At 50.1% G+C, this 20,515-nt stretch overlaps 1 protein-coding gene across 4 annotated transcripts in view; it reads left to right on the top strand.

Annotated features, from left to right (window-relative positions):
* The window catches only part of LOC130291788 (myoD family inhibitor domain-containing protein 2-like), a 28,101-nt gene that overhangs the window by 4,723 nt on the left and 2,863 nt on the right, over nt 1-20,515 (top strand). For 2 of the 4 annotated variants that reach the window (XM_056541054.1, XM_056541055.1), the window contains exons 2-5: nt 3,942-4,091; nt 6,256-6,377; nt 8,053-8,214; nt 12,348-13,452. In XM_056541054.1, coding sequence (XP_056397029.1) covers nt 4,042-4,091; nt 6,256-6,377; nt 8,053-8,214; nt 12,348-12,607 — 594 coding nt within the window. In that variant the 5' untranslated portion in view covers nt 3,942-4,041 and the 3' untranslated portion in view covers nt 12,608-13,452. Of the gene's footprint in view, nt 1-3,941; nt 4,092-6,255; nt 6,378-8,052; nt 8,215-12,347; nt 13,453-20,515 lie in introns of those variants that run through there. The other 2 variants (XM_056541053.1, XM_056541052.1) reach the window with 2 other exon arrangements.

The following is a 20,515-nucleotide window of genomic DNA, read 5'->3' as shown; positions in this document are numbered from 1 at the left end:
ATGAATCAGTCGGCGCTAGGACCGCACAGACACTGCAGACTCCAATAGACTGCAATGTGTTCCGCGAGTATTTCCGCCTGAAGAAAGAGCAATGCCATTCTTCAGGCGGAAATTTCCAAGCGGATTTTCCGTTCACAAATTCCGCTTCACAAATTCTGAAGTGTGAATTTGTGGACGGAAAAACCCATTCACTACACTAGACATTTTAGAAAGCGGAATTTCTGCCTGCAATTTGCCGGCGGAAATTCCGTAGTGTGAACCGAGCCTCATATTTGACCCCCCCAGTGCAGGGGACATTCTGATATATTTTTTTTTTTTTTTTGGAATGATGAAGCATTTAAAAAAAAAAATGTTTCATCACTACGTCTATTGCTAATATTACTGGGAGGTCAATGGGAAATGAGGAGGACGTATGTTGGGTTGTGGAGCTGATGGGAAGGGCAGGGTATATAGCTGTAGACACAGGCCACCAGATAGGGGTGTGGTATACACACCTACTATACGGTGTACATGAAAGGGGTGAGACATTTATGAATTTACACAACCCATAGAAAAGAGGAATAGGCCCACTAAAGTCAACCCACCACCCCCCCCCCCCCCCCAGCCACCGCAAAAAAGTAACCTAAAGGGGTACTCTGGGGGGAAACAAATCATTTCAAATCAGCTGGTGCCAGAAAGTTAAATAGATTTGTAAATTACTTCTATATAAAAATCTTAATCCTTCCAGTACTTATAAGCAGCTGTATGCGCCACAGGGAGTTGTGTAGTTCATTCCAGTCTGCTGACACCTCCTGTCCATGTCAGGAACTGTCCAGAGGAGGAACAATTCCCTATAGCAGTGTTTCGCAAACCAGGGTGCCTCCAGGTGTAGCAAAACTACAACTCCCAGCATGCCCGGACAGCCAAAGGCTGTCCAGGTATGCTGGGAGTTGTAGTTTTGCAACATCTGATTGCACCCTGGTTGGGAAACACTGCCCTATAGCAAACCTCTCCTGCTCTGTACAGTTCCCGACATGGATAGAGGTGTCAGCAGAGAGCACTGTGGTCAGACTGGAAAGAACTATACAACTCCCTGTGGAGCATACAGCAGCTGATAAGTACTGGAAGGATTAAGATTTTTATGTAGAAGTAATTTACAAATCTGTATAACTCTCTGCCACCAGTTGATTTCAAAACGTTTGGAGCTATAAAGGGGTACTCCGGTGGAAAACAAACGTTTTAAAATCAACTGGTGGCAGAAAGTTATACAGATTTGTAAATTACTTCTACATAAAAATCTTAATCCTTCCAGTACTTATCAGCTGCTTTATGCTCCACAGGAAGTTGTGTAGCTCTTTCCAGTCTGACCACAGTGCTCTCTCTGCTGACACCCTCTGTCCTTGTCAGGAACTGTCCAGAGCAGGAGAGGTTTGCTATAGGACAGTGTTTCCCAACCAGGGTGCAACCAGATGTTGCAAAACTACAACTCCCAGCATACCTGGACAGCCTTTGGCTGTCCAGGCATGCTGGGAGTTGTAGTTTTGCAACACCTGGAGGCCCCCTGGTTGCGAAACACTGCTATAGGGAATTGTTCCTCCTCTGGACAGTTCCTGACATGGACAAGAGGTGTCAGCAGACTGGAAAGAACTACACAACTCCCTGTGGAGCATACAGCAGCTTATAAGTACTGGAAGGATTACATTTTTTTTTATCTAGAAGTAATTTACAAATCTGTATAACTTTCTGCCACCAATTGATTTTAAAACGTTTGTTTTTCACCGGAGTACCCCTTTAAAGCTCCAGGGCCTCAGGGCAAAATCTGTACCTCTAAACCTATCATGTGCCATAAGATTGACGTCTTCTTAACCCCTTAAGGACTCAGGGTTTTTCCGTTTTTGCACTTTCGTTTTTTCCTCCTTACCTTTTAAAAATCATAACCCTTTCAATTTTCCACCTAAAAATTCATATTATGGCTTATTTTTTGCGTCGCCAATTCTACTTTGCAGTGACATTAGTCATTTTACCCAAAAATGCACGGCGAAACGGAAAAAAAAATCATTGTGCGACAAAATCGAAAAAAAAACGCCATTTTGTAACTTTTGGGGGCTTTCGTTTCTACGCAGTGCATATTTCGGTAAAAATTACACCTTATCATTATTCTGTAGGTCCATACGGTTAAAATGATACCCTACTTATATAGGTTTGATTTTGTCGCACTTCTGGAAAAAATCATAACTACATGCAGGAAAATGTATACGTTTAAAAATGTCATCTTCTGACCCCTATAACTTTTTTATTTTTCCACGTATGGGGTGGTATGAGGACTCATTTTTTGCGCCGTGATCTGAAGTTTTTATCAGTATGATTTTTGTTTTGATCGGACTTTTTGATCACTTTTTATTCATTTTTTAATGATATAAAAAGTGACCAAAATACGCTTTTTTGGACTTTGGAATTTTTTTGCGCGTACGCCATTGACCGTACGGCTTAATTAATGATATATTTTTATAGTTCAGACATTTACGCACGCGGCGATACCACATATGTTTATTTTTTATTTTTTTTACACTGTTTTATTTTTTTATGGGAAAAGGGGGGTGATTCAAACTTTTATTAGGGAAGGGGTTAAATGACCTTTATTAACACTTTTTTTTTACATTTTTTTTGCAGTGTTATAGGTCCCATAGGGACCTATAACACTGCACACACTGATCTCTTATACTGATCATTGTTATCCCATAGGGACCTATAACACTGCACACACTGATCTCTAATGCTGATCACTGGCGTGCATTAACACGCCTGTGATCAGCATTATCGGCGCTTGACTGCTCCTGCCTGGATCTCAGGCACGGAGCAGTCATTCGTCGATCGGACACCGGGGAGGCAGGTAAGAGCCCTCCCGGTGTCCGATCAGCTGTTCGGGACGCCGCGATTTCACCGCGGCGGTCCCGAACAGCCCGACTGAGCAGCCGGGATACTTTCAGTTTCACTTTAGAAGCGGCGGTCAGCTTTGACCGCCGCTTCTAAAGGGTTAATACCGCACATCGCCGCGATCGGCGATGTGTGGTATTAGCCGCGGGTCCCGGCCGTTGATTAGCGCCGGGACCGACGCGATATGATGCGGGATCGCGGCGCGATCCCGCTTCATATCGCGGGAGCCGGCGCAGGACGTAAATATACGTCCTGCGTCGTTAAGGGGTTAAAGGGGTACTCCGCCCCTAGACATCTTATCCCCTATCCAAAGGATAGGGGATAAGATGTCAGATCGCCGGGGTCCCGGTGCTGCTGCAGCACCCCGCTATCATTACTGCGCAGAGCGAGTTCGCTCTGCACGTAATGACGGGTGATACAGGGGCCGGAGCATCGTTACGTCACGGCTCCACCCCCTCGTGACATCACGGCCCGCCCCCGTCAATACAAGTCTATGGGAGGGGGCGTGACGGTCGTCACGCCCCCTGCCATAGACTTGCATTAGGGGGACGGGCCGTGATGTCATGAGGGGCGGAGCCATAACATCACGCTGCTCCGGCCCCTGTATCACCCGTCATTACGTGCAGAGCGAACTCGCTCTGCGCAGTAATGATAGCGGGGTGCTGCAGCAGCACCGGGACCCCGGCGATCTGACATCTTATAACCTATCCTTTGGATAGGGGATAAGATGCCAGGGGCGGAGTACCCCTTTAAATGGCATTGGGCCGTTCAGCCCTCTGAGGCGCTATGGAATGTTTTTGACTGCTACCTATAGCGACACCCCCCGTCTCGTCCATCGATTTATAATAACGTTCCTATTACCCTATGATCCCGCACGTATTGGATATCTGGGGGGCGCATTGTACGAATTTCCCTGAGTATGATGTGGGGCGCTGTATGTGTGCTGCTTCCTGCTGTGTGATGTTTTCGTTTCCATCCACACTATCCATCACATCTCTGTACATCTCTTCCCTCCTCCCTCCGCTCAGGATACGGTGACGCCAGCAAAAGCTTTTTAACACCATCCACGGTTTAATGATGCGAGAGAATAAGAAAGGGTGTGAATACTAACACAGTCAGTGCAGACCCATGAGGGCAGGAGACCGGATCCATCCACAGCACCGCCACAACCTGCAGAGGTGAGTACACTAACTATACCGCTATATCAAGGACAGATGACTAATGGCTGATATGGTGAATGACCGCGCCAATCTTAGTTACGTACATATAGTTACATATGGTTGAAAAATGGCCAAACATCAAGTTCAGCCAAAGAAGGGGAGAAGATGTGGATGACGGAGAGGAGTATGGGCAACTTTATGGATATATATATAGGACGGCATTTATCATTGTAGGTAGAGATGAGCGAACTTACAGTAAATTCGATTCGTCACGAACTTCTCGGCTCGGCAGTTGATGACTTATCCTGCATAAATTAGTTCAGCTTTCCGGTGCTCCTGTGAGCTGGAAAAGGTGGATACAGTCCTAGGAGACTCTTTCCTAGGACTGTATCCACCTTTTCCAGCCCACCGGAGCCCCGGAAAGCTGAACTAATTTATGCAGGATAAGTCATCAACTGCCGAGCCGAGAAGTTTGTGACAAATCGAATTTACTGTAAGTTCGCTCATCTCTAATTGTAGGTGTAAGTGAAGTATTTTTCCACACCTTTTTTCGTGTGTGCTGGTAATATGTAGGAGCGCCAAATGTATTAAATGGTCGCAGAGCATTTGATACATTTTGCGCAGGTCACATTTTCTGAAATTTCTCTCTTCACAGACACCAAAAAGCTCAGCTAAGTCTGGGCTCGGGTAGTTTTAGAGACTTTTCAGTGTATTTCATAAAACCCTTCATTCAGTTCATAAAACCCGTCCATATCATGTGTATCGCCAAATTCAGTGGATTGCCACTCAAAGTCAGCAGAAATGTGTAAACCAAAAGGCGCAAATAAACCCTGCTCGCGCCTTTTTTGCACCTTTTTGTAGACACAAAAAAACAATCTAAAGACAATGATAAATGTCAGCCATATATAGTGACTGGTAGGGACGGGCTGTGTATATAGTGACTGGAGGGGACGGGCTGTGTATATAGTGACTGGAGGGGACGGGCTGTGTATATAGTGACTGGAGGGGACGGGCTGTGTATATAGTGACTGGAGGGGACGGGCTGTGTATATAGTGACTGGAGGGGACGGGCTGTGTATATAGTGACTGGAGGGGACGGGCTGTGTGTATAGTGACTGGAGGGGACGGGCTGTGTATATAGTGACTGGAGGGGACGGGCTGTGTATATAGTGACTGGAGGGGACGGGTTGTGTATATAGTGACTAGAGGGGACGGGCTGTGTATATAGTTACTGGAGGGGACGGGCTGTGTATATAGTGACTGGAGGGGACGGGCTGTGTATATAGTGACTGGAGGGGACGGGCTGTGTATATAGTGACTGGAGGGGACGGGCTGTGTATATAGTGACTGGAGGGGACGGGCTGTGTATATAGTGACTGGAGGGGACGGGCTGTGTATATAGTGACTGGAGGGGACGGGCTGTGTATATAGTGACTGGAGGGGACGGGCTGTGTATATAGTGACTGGAGGGGACGGGCTGTGTATATAGTGACTGGAGGGGACGGGCTGTGTATATAGTGACTGGAGGGGACGGGCTGTGTATATAGTGACTGGAGGGGACGGGCTGTGTATATAGTGACTGGAGGGGACGGGCTGTGTATATAGTGACTGGAGGGGACGGGCTGTGTATATAGTGACTGGAGGGGACGGGCTGTGTATATAGAGACTGGAGGGGACGGGCTGTGTATATAGAGACTGGAGGGGACGGGCTGTGTATATAGTGACTGGAGGGGACGGGCTGTGTATATAGTGACTGGAGGGGACGGGCTGTGTATATAGTGACTGGAGGGGACGGGCTGTGTATATAGTGACTGGAGGGGACGGGCTGTGTATATAGTGACTGGAGGGGACGGGCTGTGTATATAGTGACTGGAGGGGACGGGCTGTGTATATAGTGACTGGAGGGGACGGGCTGTGTATATAGTGACTGGAGAGGACGGACTGTGTATATAGTGACTGAAGGGGACGGGCTGTGAATATAGTGACTGGAGAGGACGGGCTGTGTATATAGTGACTGGAGGGGACGGGCTGTGTATATAGTGACTGGAGGGGACGGGCTGTGTATATAGTGACTGGAGGGGACGGGCTGTGTATATAGTGACTGGAGAGGACGGGCTGTGTATATAGTGACTGGAGGGGACGGGCTGTGTATATAGTGATTCATATTTGCTTATCCCTTCAGGTATCACAAGATGAGTGACTGTGCATCCAGCAGCGCTGAAACCTTAGTGAGGACATCGGAACGTCTTCCTCCTACAAAGAAAACAGCAAAAGTCCATTTTGGGGAAATCATTGTTGACCACGGTACTGTGCTAAGAGCAGCCTCTGAGTGTACAATTGTTTTTATTTCAGGGTCATTTCTGAGATTTAAAGCATTTGTTATGAACACCCAATAGATGATGAGATGATAGGAGGATTACAGCAGCAGAAGAGTGAGCGCGGGGGTCAGGGGGCTGCCTACACTTTATTATTGAGGTTTACTACAATTTTACATGATGTATAATAGAAAGAATATCTATATATTTATTGATATAGAAGTCAACATATGTACAGTAAGTTCCTGCATAACTTCTGGAGATATTTTGATGAAACTTAGTCGCATGTTACTTGTCACATGTCAACTAAAAATATAGAAGAGTTAATTAAATCATCCCGAACCAACCCCCATTTGTGAGGGTTTTGGGGTTTTATGTCTAAATTCCCATGCAAGTCTATGGGACTTCCAGTAAATCACCTGATCACAATAATCTCGGCTGCAGAGATTGCCTGAGAATTTTAAACTTCCTGCTGACTGTCAGGTGCAGAGAATAGGATAGGAGGACGGGATAGGAGGACGGGATATAAGGACGGGATATGAGGACGGGATATGAGGTCGGGTTATGAGGGTGGGATATAAGGTCGGGATATGAGGGTGAGATATATAAGGTCGGGATATGAGGTCAGGGCATGAGGTTGGGGTATGAGGACGGGATATGAGGGTGAGATATATAAGGTCGGGATATGAGGTCAGGGCATGAGGTTGGGATATGAGGACAGAATTTGAGGACGGTATTGTTGACAGGATATGAGGACAGAATATGAGGTTGGGATATGAGGATAGGATGTGGGAAAGGATGTGAGGTTGAGATTAGAGATGAGCGAACTTACAGTAAATTCGATTCGTCACGAGCTTCTCGGCTCGGCAGTTGATGACTTTTCCTGCATAAATTAGTTCAGTTTTCAGGTGCTCCCGTGGGCTGGAAAAGGTGGATACAGTCCTAAGAGATAGGTGGATACAGTCCTCTTTCCTAGGAATGTATCCATCTTTTCCAGCCCACCGGAGCACCTGAAGGCTGAACTAATTTACGCAGGAAAAGTCATCAACTGCCGAGCCGAGAAGTTCGTGACAAATCGAATTTGCTGTAAGTTTGCTCATCTCTAGTTGAGATGTGAGAATGGGATGTGGGGACGGGATATGAGGATGGGATATGACACCAGTATATGAGGTCGAGATATGAGGATGGGATATGACACCAGTATATGAGGTCGAGATATGAGGTTGGGATATGACACCAGTATATGAGGTCGGGATATGAGGTTGGGATATGACACCAGTATATGAGGTCGAGATATGAGGTTGGGATATGACACCAGTATATGAGGTCGGGATATGAGGTTGGGATATGACACCAGTATATGAGGTCGGAATATGAGGATGGGAAATTACACCAGTATATGAGGTTGGGATTTGAGGACCGGATATGAGGATGGGTTATGGGAACATTATATGCGGATGGGATATGAGGACGGTATATAAGGACAAGCACATCATTGTTTTTTGTTCTTCCACAAGGTTTAGGTAGAAGACTGGGCAATGGCGAGTACTCAGCTAGTAATAGAAAATCCCATTAATCCAAGACTGTAAATAGCCTTATGAGTCCAATCATTACCGGACCCCATACAGCTGGGGTATTATACCACTGTGCGTTCTCTTACCTAGGAGATGTCCAGGCAGTAACACAGACTCCTCACCAGCAGATTCTAAGAAGCCAAGATGTCACCTGTTCTAAGAAGCCAAAGTCATCGCGCAGAGGCAGCCAGAGGAGCAGCCTGCAGGGGCCCATGCTGTCCGCCAGTCACATAGAGGAGGCCGCAGGGGACGGTGAGTGTGGTGATCCACCATGGACCTGGAAAAGGATTAAAGGCATTATCCAAGATTAGAAATGAGCTGATTTCTTACAAAAACAACACCATCCCTGTCCTCAGGTCATGTGTGGTATTGCAGCTCAGTTCCATCGAATTGAATGGAGCGAAGTTGTAATACCTCACACAACCTGATGTCAGGGGTGGTGATGTTTTTTGGAAGAAATTAGCTCTGTTTTTCTATTCATGGATAACCCTTTTAAAACACTAGAGCTAGAGAAATACCGTAATTTTATTTTATAACCATTATGTATACACTTGATCCCTGTATCAAATACCCTGGCTGAATAGCTTGTTAGCGCCCCCACCTGACACTGAGCACTGGGGCACGTGCCCCTGGACCAGTGTTTCCCAAACAGCCTCCAGCTTTACAAAACTATAGATAATGTTTATAACACTAGCGCAAATGCTGTGGTTACTCTGTAATATGCCCAACCTGCAGCTGTTTTTGTAAGTGTGAGTCCCTGTATCTCATACGAAATTGTAGTGTACTATATCCATATAGCTTTACAAAACTACAACTCCTAGAATTCCCAGACAGCCTTTGGCGGCGCTAGGATTGCTCAGAAACGCGCCATCTCATAGTCATGTCTATTCTTTTGCCGGACACTGGAATTGGGATTTCCGCGGCAGAAACATAAAATTCCGTCAGGTACACAGTGCAGCAGAATCCCATTGAAATTATATATATATAGATTACAATAAATATCAATATATAGATATTTATTTGTTTTATGGTGGTGGCCATCATAACTAATCTGCAGAGTCAACTTACTGTCCATTTTTATTATGTTGATTTTTTTTCATGTATCAGGTGATATTTTTTTATACACCAGCGGTGTCAGCTTTATGAGACACGTCCGGAGTAAAACAAGTCAGCAATAATTTATATTTACTGCCAGTGACAGCCATGAGCTTCAGGGGAGTGGGGCTGCTACATTATCAGCTAGAAACAGCTGCCCTGACCATAGAGAACCCCTCCCGCATCCCACCTCTCCAGCTGCTCCGCTGTATATCTAATAGGATTACTCTGTTTAGGTTCTGGATGCACAACTAGGTGAAACCTGTGAAAATTGCCGCTTCATGCAGTTTCTATCAATACTTATGGGGAATAAATTTATGCATTTTTTTATTTGATAACCCCAGGCAGTTCCAAAATTGTTAACCCTTTTTGTTTACTTGTCATTGAATCCAGATGACAGCATTGGGCGCTAGTAGCCATCTGAGGGTACTGTCATACAGTGTCCTCATAGTGGCAGCACAAAGTACCCCATGAACAGTGACCGCACAAAGTACCCTATGAACAGTGCCAGCACAAAGTACCCTATAAACAGTGCCAGAACAAAGTACCCCATGAACAGTGACAGCACAAAGTACCCCATAAACAGTGACAGCACAAAGTACCCCATGAACAGTGACAGCACAAAGTACCCCATAAACAATGAGAGCACAAAGTACCCCATAAACAATGAGAGCACAAAGTACCCCATGAACAGTGACAGCACAAAGTACCCCATGAACAGTGACAGCACAAAGTACCCCATGAACAGTGCCAGCAAAAAGTACCCCATGAACAGTGACAGCACAAAGTACCCCATGAACAATGACAGCACAAAGTACCCCATGAACAATGACAGCACAAAGTACCCCATGAACAGTGCCAGCAGAAAATACCCCATGAACAGTGACAGCACAAAGTACCCCATGAACAGTGACAGCACACAGTACCCTATAAACAGGGGCAGCAAAAAGTACCCTATGAACAGTGACAGTACAAAGTACCCTATGAACAGTGACAGCACAAAGTACCCCATGAACAGTGACAGCACAAAGTACCCTATAAACAATGACAGCACAAAGTACCCTATAAACAGTGCCAGCACAAAGTACCCTATAAACAGTGACAGTACAAAGTACCCTATAAACAGTGCCAGAACAAAGTACCCCATGAACAGTGACAGCACAAAGTACCCTATGAACAGTGCCAGCACAAAGTACCCTATAAACAGTGACAGCACAAAGTACCCTATGAACAGTCCCAGCACAAAGTACCCTATAAACAGTGTCAGAACAAAGTACCCCATGAACAATGACAGCACAAAGTACCCCATGAACAGTGCCAGCAAAAAGTACCCCATGAACAGTGACAGCACAAAGTACCCCATGAACAATGACAGCACAAAGTACCCCATGAACAGTGCCAGCAGAAAATACCCCATGAACAGTGACAGCACAAAGTACCCCATGAACAGTGCCAGCACAAAGTACCCAATAAACAGTTCCAGCACAAAGTACCCTATAAACAGGGGCAGCACAAAGTACCCTATAAACAGTGACAGCACAAAGTACCCTATGAACAGTCCCAGTACAAAGTACCCTATAAACAGTGCCAGAACAAAGTACCCTATAAACAGTGACAGCACAAAGTACCCTATGAACAGTGCCAGCACAAAGTACCCTATAAACAGTGTCAGCACAAAGTACACCATGAACAGTGTCAGCACAAAGTAACCCTATAAACAGTGTCAGCACAAAGTACCCCATGAACAGTGCCAGCACAAAGTACCCTATAAACAGTGTCAGCACAAAGTACCCCATGAACAGTGCCAGCAAAAAGTACCCTATAAACAGTGCCAGCACAAAGTACCCCATGAACAGTGCCAGCACAAAGTACCCCATAAACAATGAGAGCACAAAGTACCCCATGAACAGGGGCAGCACAAAGTACCCCATGAATAGGGGCAGCACAAATTACCTCATGAACAGTGCCAGCACAAAGTACCCCATAAACCAGTGTTTCCAAACCAGGGTGCCTCTAGCTGTTGCAAAACTACAACTCCCAGCATGCCTGGACAGCCTTTGGCTGTCCGAGCATGCTGGGAGTTGTAGTTTTGCAACAGCTGGAGGCACCCTGGTTGGGAAACACTGCCATAAAGAGTGGCAGCACAAGGTACTCATATAAACAGTGCCAGAACAAAGTACCCCATGAACAGTGACAGGAAAGAGAACCCTATGAACAGCGGCAGTGCCCACATTACCAATGATTGTCCACATACACAGTGCCAGCTAGAGAGCACTCTCCTTCTTACTTCTAAATTTCCACTTGCAGAATTCCGCCTCAAATGAAAGTCCAATAGACTTCTATGGGATTCTGCACTCCCATTCACACTTCTGAATTTCTGCTAAAAAAATAAAAATAAATAAAAAAGTCTGTAAAAATTGAGGACTTTTTTCCAGTGTCCACGATTTTTTTTTAATTTTTTTTTTTTTTGTGGTTTGAGGAAGTCGTTCATGTTAATGTGACTGCATTCATCGTTTTAAATGAATATTACGGATATTTTTTTTATATGACTATGCTACAGGCACTGTACAGTTAGTGTAGTTCATAATATAGTGTCTGTCCCTGTGTTTCATGGTGTTCTCGCAATTCTTCTGTGATTTTTGCCCCAATGTTTATTTTTAACAGCATACAAAATGAGCGTCGTCTCAGGTTTTCCCAGGTTTCAGTGCGGCCCGAGACATTGCATCACTAGTCAGGTGTTCAGAGGGAGCCTGTCTGGGCTTCAATGGGTGGATCGACCTCTGGGTGGGAGATCATTCTGCAGTGTATTGTCATTTTGCAACAGCAGGAGGAACCCTGGTTAGAAAACACTGGTCTATTGACTTGAAGGGAGCACAGGTGTGTCTCAATGGGTGGGAGGGAGAAAAGTGACCTCACACTTACAAACAAGGAATCAGGGGACTTGGAGGGTAGTTGGAGGGAGGGAACTCCAACAGGAAATAGCCAGTTCACAAAAAGATAGCCACAAGGAATCATGGGACTTGTAGTTGGAGGGAGGTAACTCCAACAGGAAATGGCCAGTTCACAAAAAGCTAGCCACAGTGTTATGGTAATCTCACAACATAGCCATTTAGCCCCAAGACAAGCGTAGATTCTTCCTAAGCATGTCCATTACTGTCAGGCTGGTACGTACTAAAATCACCTTATGGTGGAGAACCCCTTTAATTATCAATGGGATTCTGCTACCAGACAATGTGTGTAGTGTTATGGGCCCTTACCTGCAGGTTACTAATTTTGTCCTCTCCCCGCAGTGTCGGACCTCACGGCGTCTCTTCTCCTCGCTTGTCTCTTCTGCCATTTCTCAGACTGTCTGGTCCTCCTCCCGGGCACCTGTGGCACAAGTGTGCGCTGTCTCTGCTCCTACAGCTGCCTCCCGGAGCTGAACGACCTCTGCTGCTGCTGCACCTCTTCTTGCTGCACTAACACCGACTGCGACTTCTTAGATCTGTGTTTTAACACGGCCGAGTGTCTGGAGCTGGCCATGGAAATGTCCGAACTCTGCTTCCACTGACTAACCCAGGTCATTCCTCTTTGTCCTCCTGTGCTGACCTGTCGTATGGAATCAGTGGTCTCTTATCTATGGACCTCCAGCTGTTGCAAAACTACAACTCCCAGCATGCCCGGACAGCCAACGGCTGTCCGGGCATGCTGGGAGTTGTAGTTTTGAAACAGCTGGAGGTCCACAGTTTGGAACTTGGGCTATGGCTGCATTATTAGTGGGAATCCTGGGAATTACAGTATTGAGCACAGCGCTGCCCATGTGGCAGTGTCAGGTATTGCAGCTGAGCCTCAGCATTCTTTTGAAGGGGGCTGAGATACAGTATAAAGTTTACGCTAAAACAAATGGAGGGTAGCTAAGAGAGGATTTTTGTAAAGGGTTGTTGTTTGTATGTAAAGGGGTCCTCCTCCTCCTAGCACAGTGCCTGTTTGTTAGAAGGCTCCCTTTACTGTAAGTTTATTAAAAAGTTTTCCCCCCTGCTGAAACCGCCAGCAGTCACCAGTGGGGAAACCTGAAAAGAGTTTTACAGTTATACAGCAGCGCCTCCGCAGGGCAAATGAAGCATTACACAGTGCTCATTCATACCAGTGGGCTGTCTGTATAATACAGGTCCTCCAGAAATAAGGATCCTGAATTATACAATGGTGTATGTGAAAATAGGTTTTGCACCCAATCTCCTGCCTGACACCCTTCTTTCTCCTGTAGACAGGTGTGCCCGCTGTCTCCTGCCTGACACCCTTCTTTCTCCTGTAGACAGGTGTGCCCGCTGTCTCCTGCCTGACACCCTTCTTTCTCCTGTAGACAGGTGTGCCCGCTGTCTCCTGCCTGACACCCTTCTTTCTCCTGTAGACAGGTGTGCCCGCTGTCTCCTGCCTGACACCCTTCTTTCTCCCTGTAGACAGGTGTGCCCGCTGTCTCCTGCCTGACACCCTTCTTTCTCCTGTAGACAGGTGTGCCCGCTGTCTCCTGCCTGACACCCTTCTTTCTCCCTGTAGACAGGTGTGCCCGCTGTCTCCTGCCTGACACCCTTCTTTCTCCTGTAGACAGGTGTGCCCGCTGTCTCCTGCCTGACACCCTTCTTTCTCCTGTAGACAGGTGTGCCCGCTGTCTCCTGCCTGACACCCTTCTTTCTCCTGTAGACAGGTGTGCCCGCTGTCTCCTGCCTGACACCCTTCTTTCTCCTGTAGACAGGTGTGCCCGCTGTCTCCTGCCTGACACCCTTCTTTCTCCTGTAGACAGGTGTGCCCGCTGTCTCCTGCCTGACACCCTTCTTTCTCCTGTAGACAGGTGTGCCCGCTGTCTCCTGCCTGACACCCTTCTTTCTCCTGTAGACAGGTGTGCCCGCTGTCTCCTGCCTGACACCCTTCTTTCTCCTGTAGACAGGTGTGCCCGCTGTCTCCTGCCTGACACCCTTCTTTCTCCCTGTAGACAGGTGTGCCCGCAGTCTCCTGCCTGACACCCTTCTTTCTCCTGTAAACAGGTGTGCCCGCTGTCTCCTGCCTGACACCCTTCTTTCTCCTGTAGACAGGTGTGCCCGCTGTCTCCTGCCTGACACCCTTCTTTCTCCCTATAGACAGGTGTGCCCGCTGTCTCCTGCCTGACACCCTTCTTTCTCCCTGTAGACAGGTGTGCCCGCAGTCTCCTGCCTGACACCCTTCTTTCTCCTGTAGACAGGTGTGCCCGCTGTCTCCTGCCTGACACCCTTCTTTCTCCTGTAGACAGGTGTGCCCGCTGTCTCCTGCCTGACACCCTTCTTTCTCCTGTAGACAGGTGTGCCCGTTGTCTCCTGCCTGACACCCTTCTTTCTCCCTATAGACAGGTGTGCCCGCTGTCTCCTGCCTGACACCCTTCTTTCTCCCTGTAGACAGGTGTGCCCGCAGTCTCCTGCCTGACACCCTTCTTTCTCCTGTAGACAGGTGTGCCCGCTGTCTCCTGCCTGACACCCTTCTTTCTCCTGTAGACAGGTGTGCCCGCTGTCTCCTGCCTGACACCCTTCTTTCTCCTGTAGACAGGTGTGCCTGCTGTCTCCTGCCTGACACCCTTCTTTCTCCTGTAGACAGGTGTGCCCGCTGTCTCCTGCCTGACACCCTTCTTTCTCCTGTAGACAGGTGTGCCCGCTGTCTCCTGCCTGACACCCTTCTTTCTCCTGTAGACAGGTGTGCTCGCTGTCTCCTGCCTGACACCCTTCTTTCTCCTGTAGACAGGTGTGCCCGCTGTCTCCTGCCTGACACCTTCTTTCTCCTGTAGACAGGTGTGTCCGCTGTCTCCTGCCTGACACCCTTCTTTCTCCTGTAGACAGGTGTGCCCGTTGTCTCCTGCCTGACACCCTTCTTTCTCCTGTAGACAGGTGTGCCCGCTGTCTCCTGCCTGACACCCTTCTTTCTCCTGTAGACAGGTGTGCCCGCTGTCTCCTGCCTGACACCCTTCTTTCTCCTGTAGACAGGTGTGCCCGCTGTCTCCTGCCTGACACCCTTCTTTCTCCTGTAGACAGGTGTGCTTGCTGTCTCCTGCCTGACACCCTTCTTTCTCCTGTAGGCAGGTGTGCCCGCTGTCTCCTGCCTGACACCCTTCTTTCTCCTGTAGACAGGTGTGCTCGCTGTCTCCTGCCTGACACCCTTCTTTCTCCTGTAGACAGGTGTGCCCCCTGTCTCCTGCCTGACACCCTTCTTTCTCCTGTAGACAGGTGTGCTCGCTGTCTCCTGCCTGACACCCTTCTTTCTCCTGTAGACAGGTGTGCCCGCTGTCTCCAGCCTGACACCCTTCTTTCTCCTGTAGACAGGTGTGCCCGCTGTCTCCTGCCTGACACCCTTCTTTCTCCTGTAGACAGGTGTGCCCGCTGTCTCCTGCCTGACACCCTTCTTTCTCCTGTAGACAGGTGTGCTCGCTGTCTCCTGCCTGACACCCTTCTTTCTCCTGTAGACAGGTGTGCCCGCTGTCTCCTGCCTGACACCCTTCTTTCTCCTGTAGACAGGTGTGCCCGCTGTCTCCTGCCTGACACCCTTCTTTCTCCCTGTAGACAGGTGTGCCCGCTGTCTCCTGCCTGACACCCTTCTTTCTCCCTGTAGACAGGTGTGCCCGCTGTCTCCTGCCTGACACCCTTCTTTCTCCTGTAGACAGGTGTGCTCGCTGTCTCCTGCCTGACACCCTTCTTTCTCCTGTAGACAGGTGTGCCCGCTGTCTCCTGCCTGACACCCTTCTTTCTCCCTGTAGACAGGTGTGCCCGCTGTCTCCTGCCTGACACCCTTCTTTCTCCTGTAGACAGGTGTGCCCGCTGTCTCCAGCCTGACACCCTTCTTTCTCCTGTAGACAGGTGTGCCCGCTGTCTCCTGCCTGACACCCTTCTTTCTCCTGTAGACAGGTGTGCCCGCTGTCTCCTGCCTGACACCCTTCTTTCTCCTGTAGACAGGTGTGCCCGCTGTCTCCTGCCTGACACCCTTCTTTCTCCCTGTAGACAGGTGTGCCCGCTGTCTCCTGCCTGACACCCTTCTTTCTCCCTGTAGACAGGTGTGCCCGCTGTCTCCTGCCTGACACCCTTCTTTCTCCTGTAGACAGGTGTGCTCGCTGTCTCCTGCCTGACACCCTTCTTTCTCCTGTAGACAGGTGTGCCCGCTGTCTCCTGCCTGACACCCTTCTTTCTCCCTGTAGACAGGTGTGCTCGCTGTCTCCTGCCTGACACCCTTCTTTCTCCTGTAGACAGGTGTGCCCGCTGTCTCCAGCCTGACACCCTTCTTTCTCCTGTAGACAGGTGTGCCCGCTGTCTCCTGCCTGACACCCTTCTTTCTCCTGTAGACAGGTGTGCCCGCTGTCTCCTGCCTGACACCCTTCTTTCTCCTGTAGACAGGTGTGCCCGCTGTCTCCTGCCTGACACCCTTCTTTCTCCTGTAGACAGGTGTGCCCGCTGTCTCCTGCCTGACACCCTTCTTTCTCCCTGTAGACAGGTGTGCCCGCTGTCTCCTGCCTGACACCCTTCTTTCTCCTGTAGACAGGTGTGCCCGCTGTCTCCTGCCTGACACCCTTCTTTCTCCTGTAGACAGGTGTGCCCGCTGTCTCCTGCCTGACACCCTTCTTTCTCCCTGTAGACAGGTGTGCCCGCTGTCTCCTGCCTGACACCCTTCTTTCTCCCTGTAGACAGGTGTGCCCGCTGTCTCCTGCCTGACACCCTTCTTTCTCCTGTAGACAGGTGTGCTCGCTGTCTCCTGCCTGACACCCTTCTTTCTCCTGTAGACAGGTGTGCTCGCTGTCTCCTGCCTGACACCCTTCTTTCTCCTGTAGACAGGTGTGCTCGCTGTCTCCTGCCTGACACTCTTCTTTCTCCTGTAGACAGGTGTGCCCGCTGTCTCCTGCCTGACACCCTTCTTTCTCCTGTAGACAGGTGTGCCCGCTGTCTCCTGCCTGACACCCTTCTTTCTCCTGTAGACAGGTGTGCCCGCTGTCTCCTGCCTGACACCCTTCCTTCTTTCTCCTGTAGACAGGTGTGCCCGCTGTCTCCTGCCTGACACCCTTCTTTCTCCTGTAGACAGGTGTGCCCGCTGTCTCCTGCCTGACACCCTTCTTTCTCCCTGTAGACAGGTGTGCCCGCTGTCTCCTGCCTGACACACTTCTTTCTCCTGTAGACAGGTGTGCCCGCTGTCTCCTGCCTGACACCCTTCTTTCTCCTGTAGACAGGTGTGCCCGCTGTCTCCTGCCTGACACCCTTCTTTCTCCTGTAGACAGGTGTGCCCGCTGTCTCCTGCCTGACACCCTTCTTTCTCCTGTAGACAGGTGTGCCCGCTGTCTCCTGCCTGACACCCTTCTTTCTCCTGTAGACAGGTGTGCCCGCTGTCTCCTGCCTGACACCCTTCTTTCTCCTGTAGACAGGTGTGCCCGCTGTCTCCTGCCTGACACTCTTCTTTCTCCTGTAGACAGGTGTGCCCGCTGTCTCCAGCCTGACACCCTTCTTTCTCCTGTAGACAGGTGTGCCCGCTGTCTCCTGCCTGACACCCTTCTTTCTCCCTTTAGACAGGTGTGCCCGCTGTCTCCTGCCTGACACCCTTCTTTCTCCTGTAGACAGGTGTGCCCGCTGTCTCCTGCCTGACACCCTTCTTTCTCCTGTAGAAAGGTGTGCCCGCTGTCTCCTGCCTGACACCCTTCTTTCTCCTGTAGACAGGTATGCCCGCTGTCTCCTGCCTGACACCCTTCTTTCTCCCTGTAGACAGGTGTGCCCGCTGTCTCCTGCCTGACACCCTTCTTTCTCCTGTAGACAGGTGTGCCCGCTGTCTCCTGCCTGACACCTTTCTTTCTCCTGTAGACAGGTGTGCTCTCTGTCTCCTGCCTGACACTCTTCTTTCTCCTGTAGACAGGTGTGCCCGCTGTCTCCTGCCTGACACCCTTCTTTCTCCCTGTAGACAGGTGTGCCCGCTGTCTCCTGCCTTACACCCTTCTTTCTCCTGTAGACAGGTGTGCCCGCTGTCTCCAGCCTGACACCCTTCTTTCTCCTGTAGACAGGTGTGCCCGCTGTCTCCAGCCTGACACCCTTCTTTCTCCTGTAGACAGGTGTGCCCGCTGTCTCCAGCCTGACACCCTTCTTTCTCCTGTAGACAGGTGTGCCCGCTGTCTCCTGCCTGACACCCTTCTTTCTCCTGTAGACAGGTGTGCCCGCTGTCTCCTGCCTGACACCCTTCTTTCTCCTGTAGACAGGTGTGCCCGCTGTCTCCTGCCTGACACCCTTCTTTCTCCTGTAGACAGGTGTGCCCGCTGTCTCCTGCCTGACACCCTTCTTTCTCCTGTAGACAGGTGTGCCCGCTGTCTCCTGCCTGACACCCTTCTTTCTCCTGTAGACAGGTGTGCCCGCTGTCTCCTGCCTGACACCCTTCTTTCTCCTGTAGACAGGTGTGCCCGCTGTCTCCTGCCTGACACCCTTCTTTCTCCCTGTAGACAGGTGTGCCCGCAGTCTCCTGCCTGACACCCTTCTTTCTCCTGTAGACAGGTGTGCCCGCTGTCTCCTGCCTGACACCCTTCTTTCTCCTGTAGACAGGTGTGCCCGCTGTCTCCTGCCTGACACCCTTCTTTCTCCCTATAGACAGGTGTGCCCGCTGTCTCCTGCCTGACACCCTTCTTTCTCCCTGTAGACAGGTGTGCCCGCAGTCTCCTGCCTGACACCCTTCTTTCTCCTGTAGACAGGTGTGCCTGCTGTCTCCTGCCTGACACCCTTCTTTCTCCTGTAGACAGGTGTGCCCGCTGTCTCCTGCCTGACACCCTTCTTTCTCCTGTAGACAGGTGTGCCCGCTGTCTCCTGCCTGACACCCTTCTTTCTCCTGTAGACAGGTGTGCTCGCTGTCTCCTGCCTGACACCCTTCTTTCTCCTGTAGACAGGTGTGCCCGCTGTCTCCTGCCTGACACCTTCTTTCTCCTGTAGACAGGTGTGTCCGCTGTCTCCTGCCTGACACCCTTCTTTCTCCTGTAGACAGGTGTGCCCGTTGTCTCCTGCCTGACACCCTTCTTTCTCCTGTAGACAGGTGTGCCCGCTGTCTCCTGCCTGACACCCTTCTTTCTCCTGTAGACAGGTGTGCCCGCTGTCTCCTGCCTGACACCCTTCTTTCTCCTGTAGACAGGTGTGCCCGCTGTCTCCTGCCTGACACCCTTCTTTCTCCTGTAGACAGGTGTGCTTGCTGTCTCCTGCCTGACACCCTTCTTTCTCCTGTAGGCAGGTGTGCCCGCTGTCTCCTGCCTGACACCCTTCTTTCTCCTGTAGACAGGTGTGCTCGCTGTCTCCTGCCTGACACCCTTCTTTCTCCTGTAGACAGGTGTGCCCCCTGTCTCCTGCCTGACACCCTTCTTTCTCCTGTAGACAGGTGTGCTCGCTGTCTCCTGCCTGACACCCTTCTTTCTCCTGTAGACAGGTGTGCCCGCTGTCTCCTGCCTGACACCCTTCTTTCTCCTGTAGACAGGTGTGCCCGCTGTCTCCTGCCTGACACCCTTCTTTCTCCTGTAGACAGGTGTGCCCGCTGTCTCCTGCCTGACACCCTTCTTTCTCCCTGTAGACAGGTGTGCCCGCTGTCTCCTGCCTGACACCCTTCTTTCTCCCTGTAGACAGGTGTGCCCGCTGTCTCCTGCCTGACACCCTTCTTTCTCCTGTAGACAGGTGTGCTCGCTGTCTCCTGCCTGACACCCTTCTTTCTCCTGTAGACAGGTGTGCTCGCTGTCTCCTGCCTGACACCCTTCTTTCTCCTGTAGACAGGTGTGCTCGCTGTCTCCTGCCTGACACTCTTCTTTCTCCTGTAGACAGGTGTGCCCGCTGTCTCCTGCCTGACACCCTTCTTTCTCCCTGTAGACAGGTGTGCCCGCTGTCTCCTGCCTGACACCCTTCTTTCTCCTGTAGACAGGTGTGCCCGCTGTCTCCTGCCTGACACCCTTCTTTCTCCTGTAGACAGGTGTGCCCGCTGTCTCCTGCCTGACACCCTTCTTTCTCCTGTAGACAGGTGTGCCCGCTGTCTCCTGCCTGACACCCTTCTTTCTCCTGTAGACAGGTGTGCCCGCTGTCTCCTGCCTGACACCCTTCTTTCTCCTGTAGACAGGTGTGCCCGCTGTCTCCTGCCTGACACCCTTCTTTCTCCTGTAGACAGGTGTGCCCGCTGTCTCCTGCCTGACACTCTTCTTTCTCCTGTAGACAGGTGTGCCCGCTGTCTCCAGCCTGACACCCTTCTTTCTCCTGTAGACAGGTGTGCCCGCTGTCTCCTGCCTGACACCCTTCTTTCTCCCTTTAGACAGGTGTGCCTGCTGTCTCCTGCCTGACACCCTTCTTTCTCCTGTAGACAGGTGTGCCCGTTGTCTCCTGCCTGACACCCTTCTTTCTCCTGTAGAAAGGTGTGCCCGCTGTCTCCTGCCTGACACCCTTCTTTCTCCTGTAGACAGGTATGCCCGCTGTCTCCTGCCTGACACCCT

The sequence above is a fragment of the Hyla sarda genome, chromosome 9 (genome assembly GCF_029499605.1).
Source record: "Hyla sarda isolate aHylSar1 chromosome 9, aHylSar1.hap1, whole genome shotgun sequence".
NCBI classification, from domain to species: domain Eukaryota; kingdom Metazoa; phylum Chordata; class Amphibia; order Anura; family Hylidae; genus Hyla; species Hyla sarda.
This window is presented reverse-complemented; position numbering and strand designations above follow the sequence as displayed.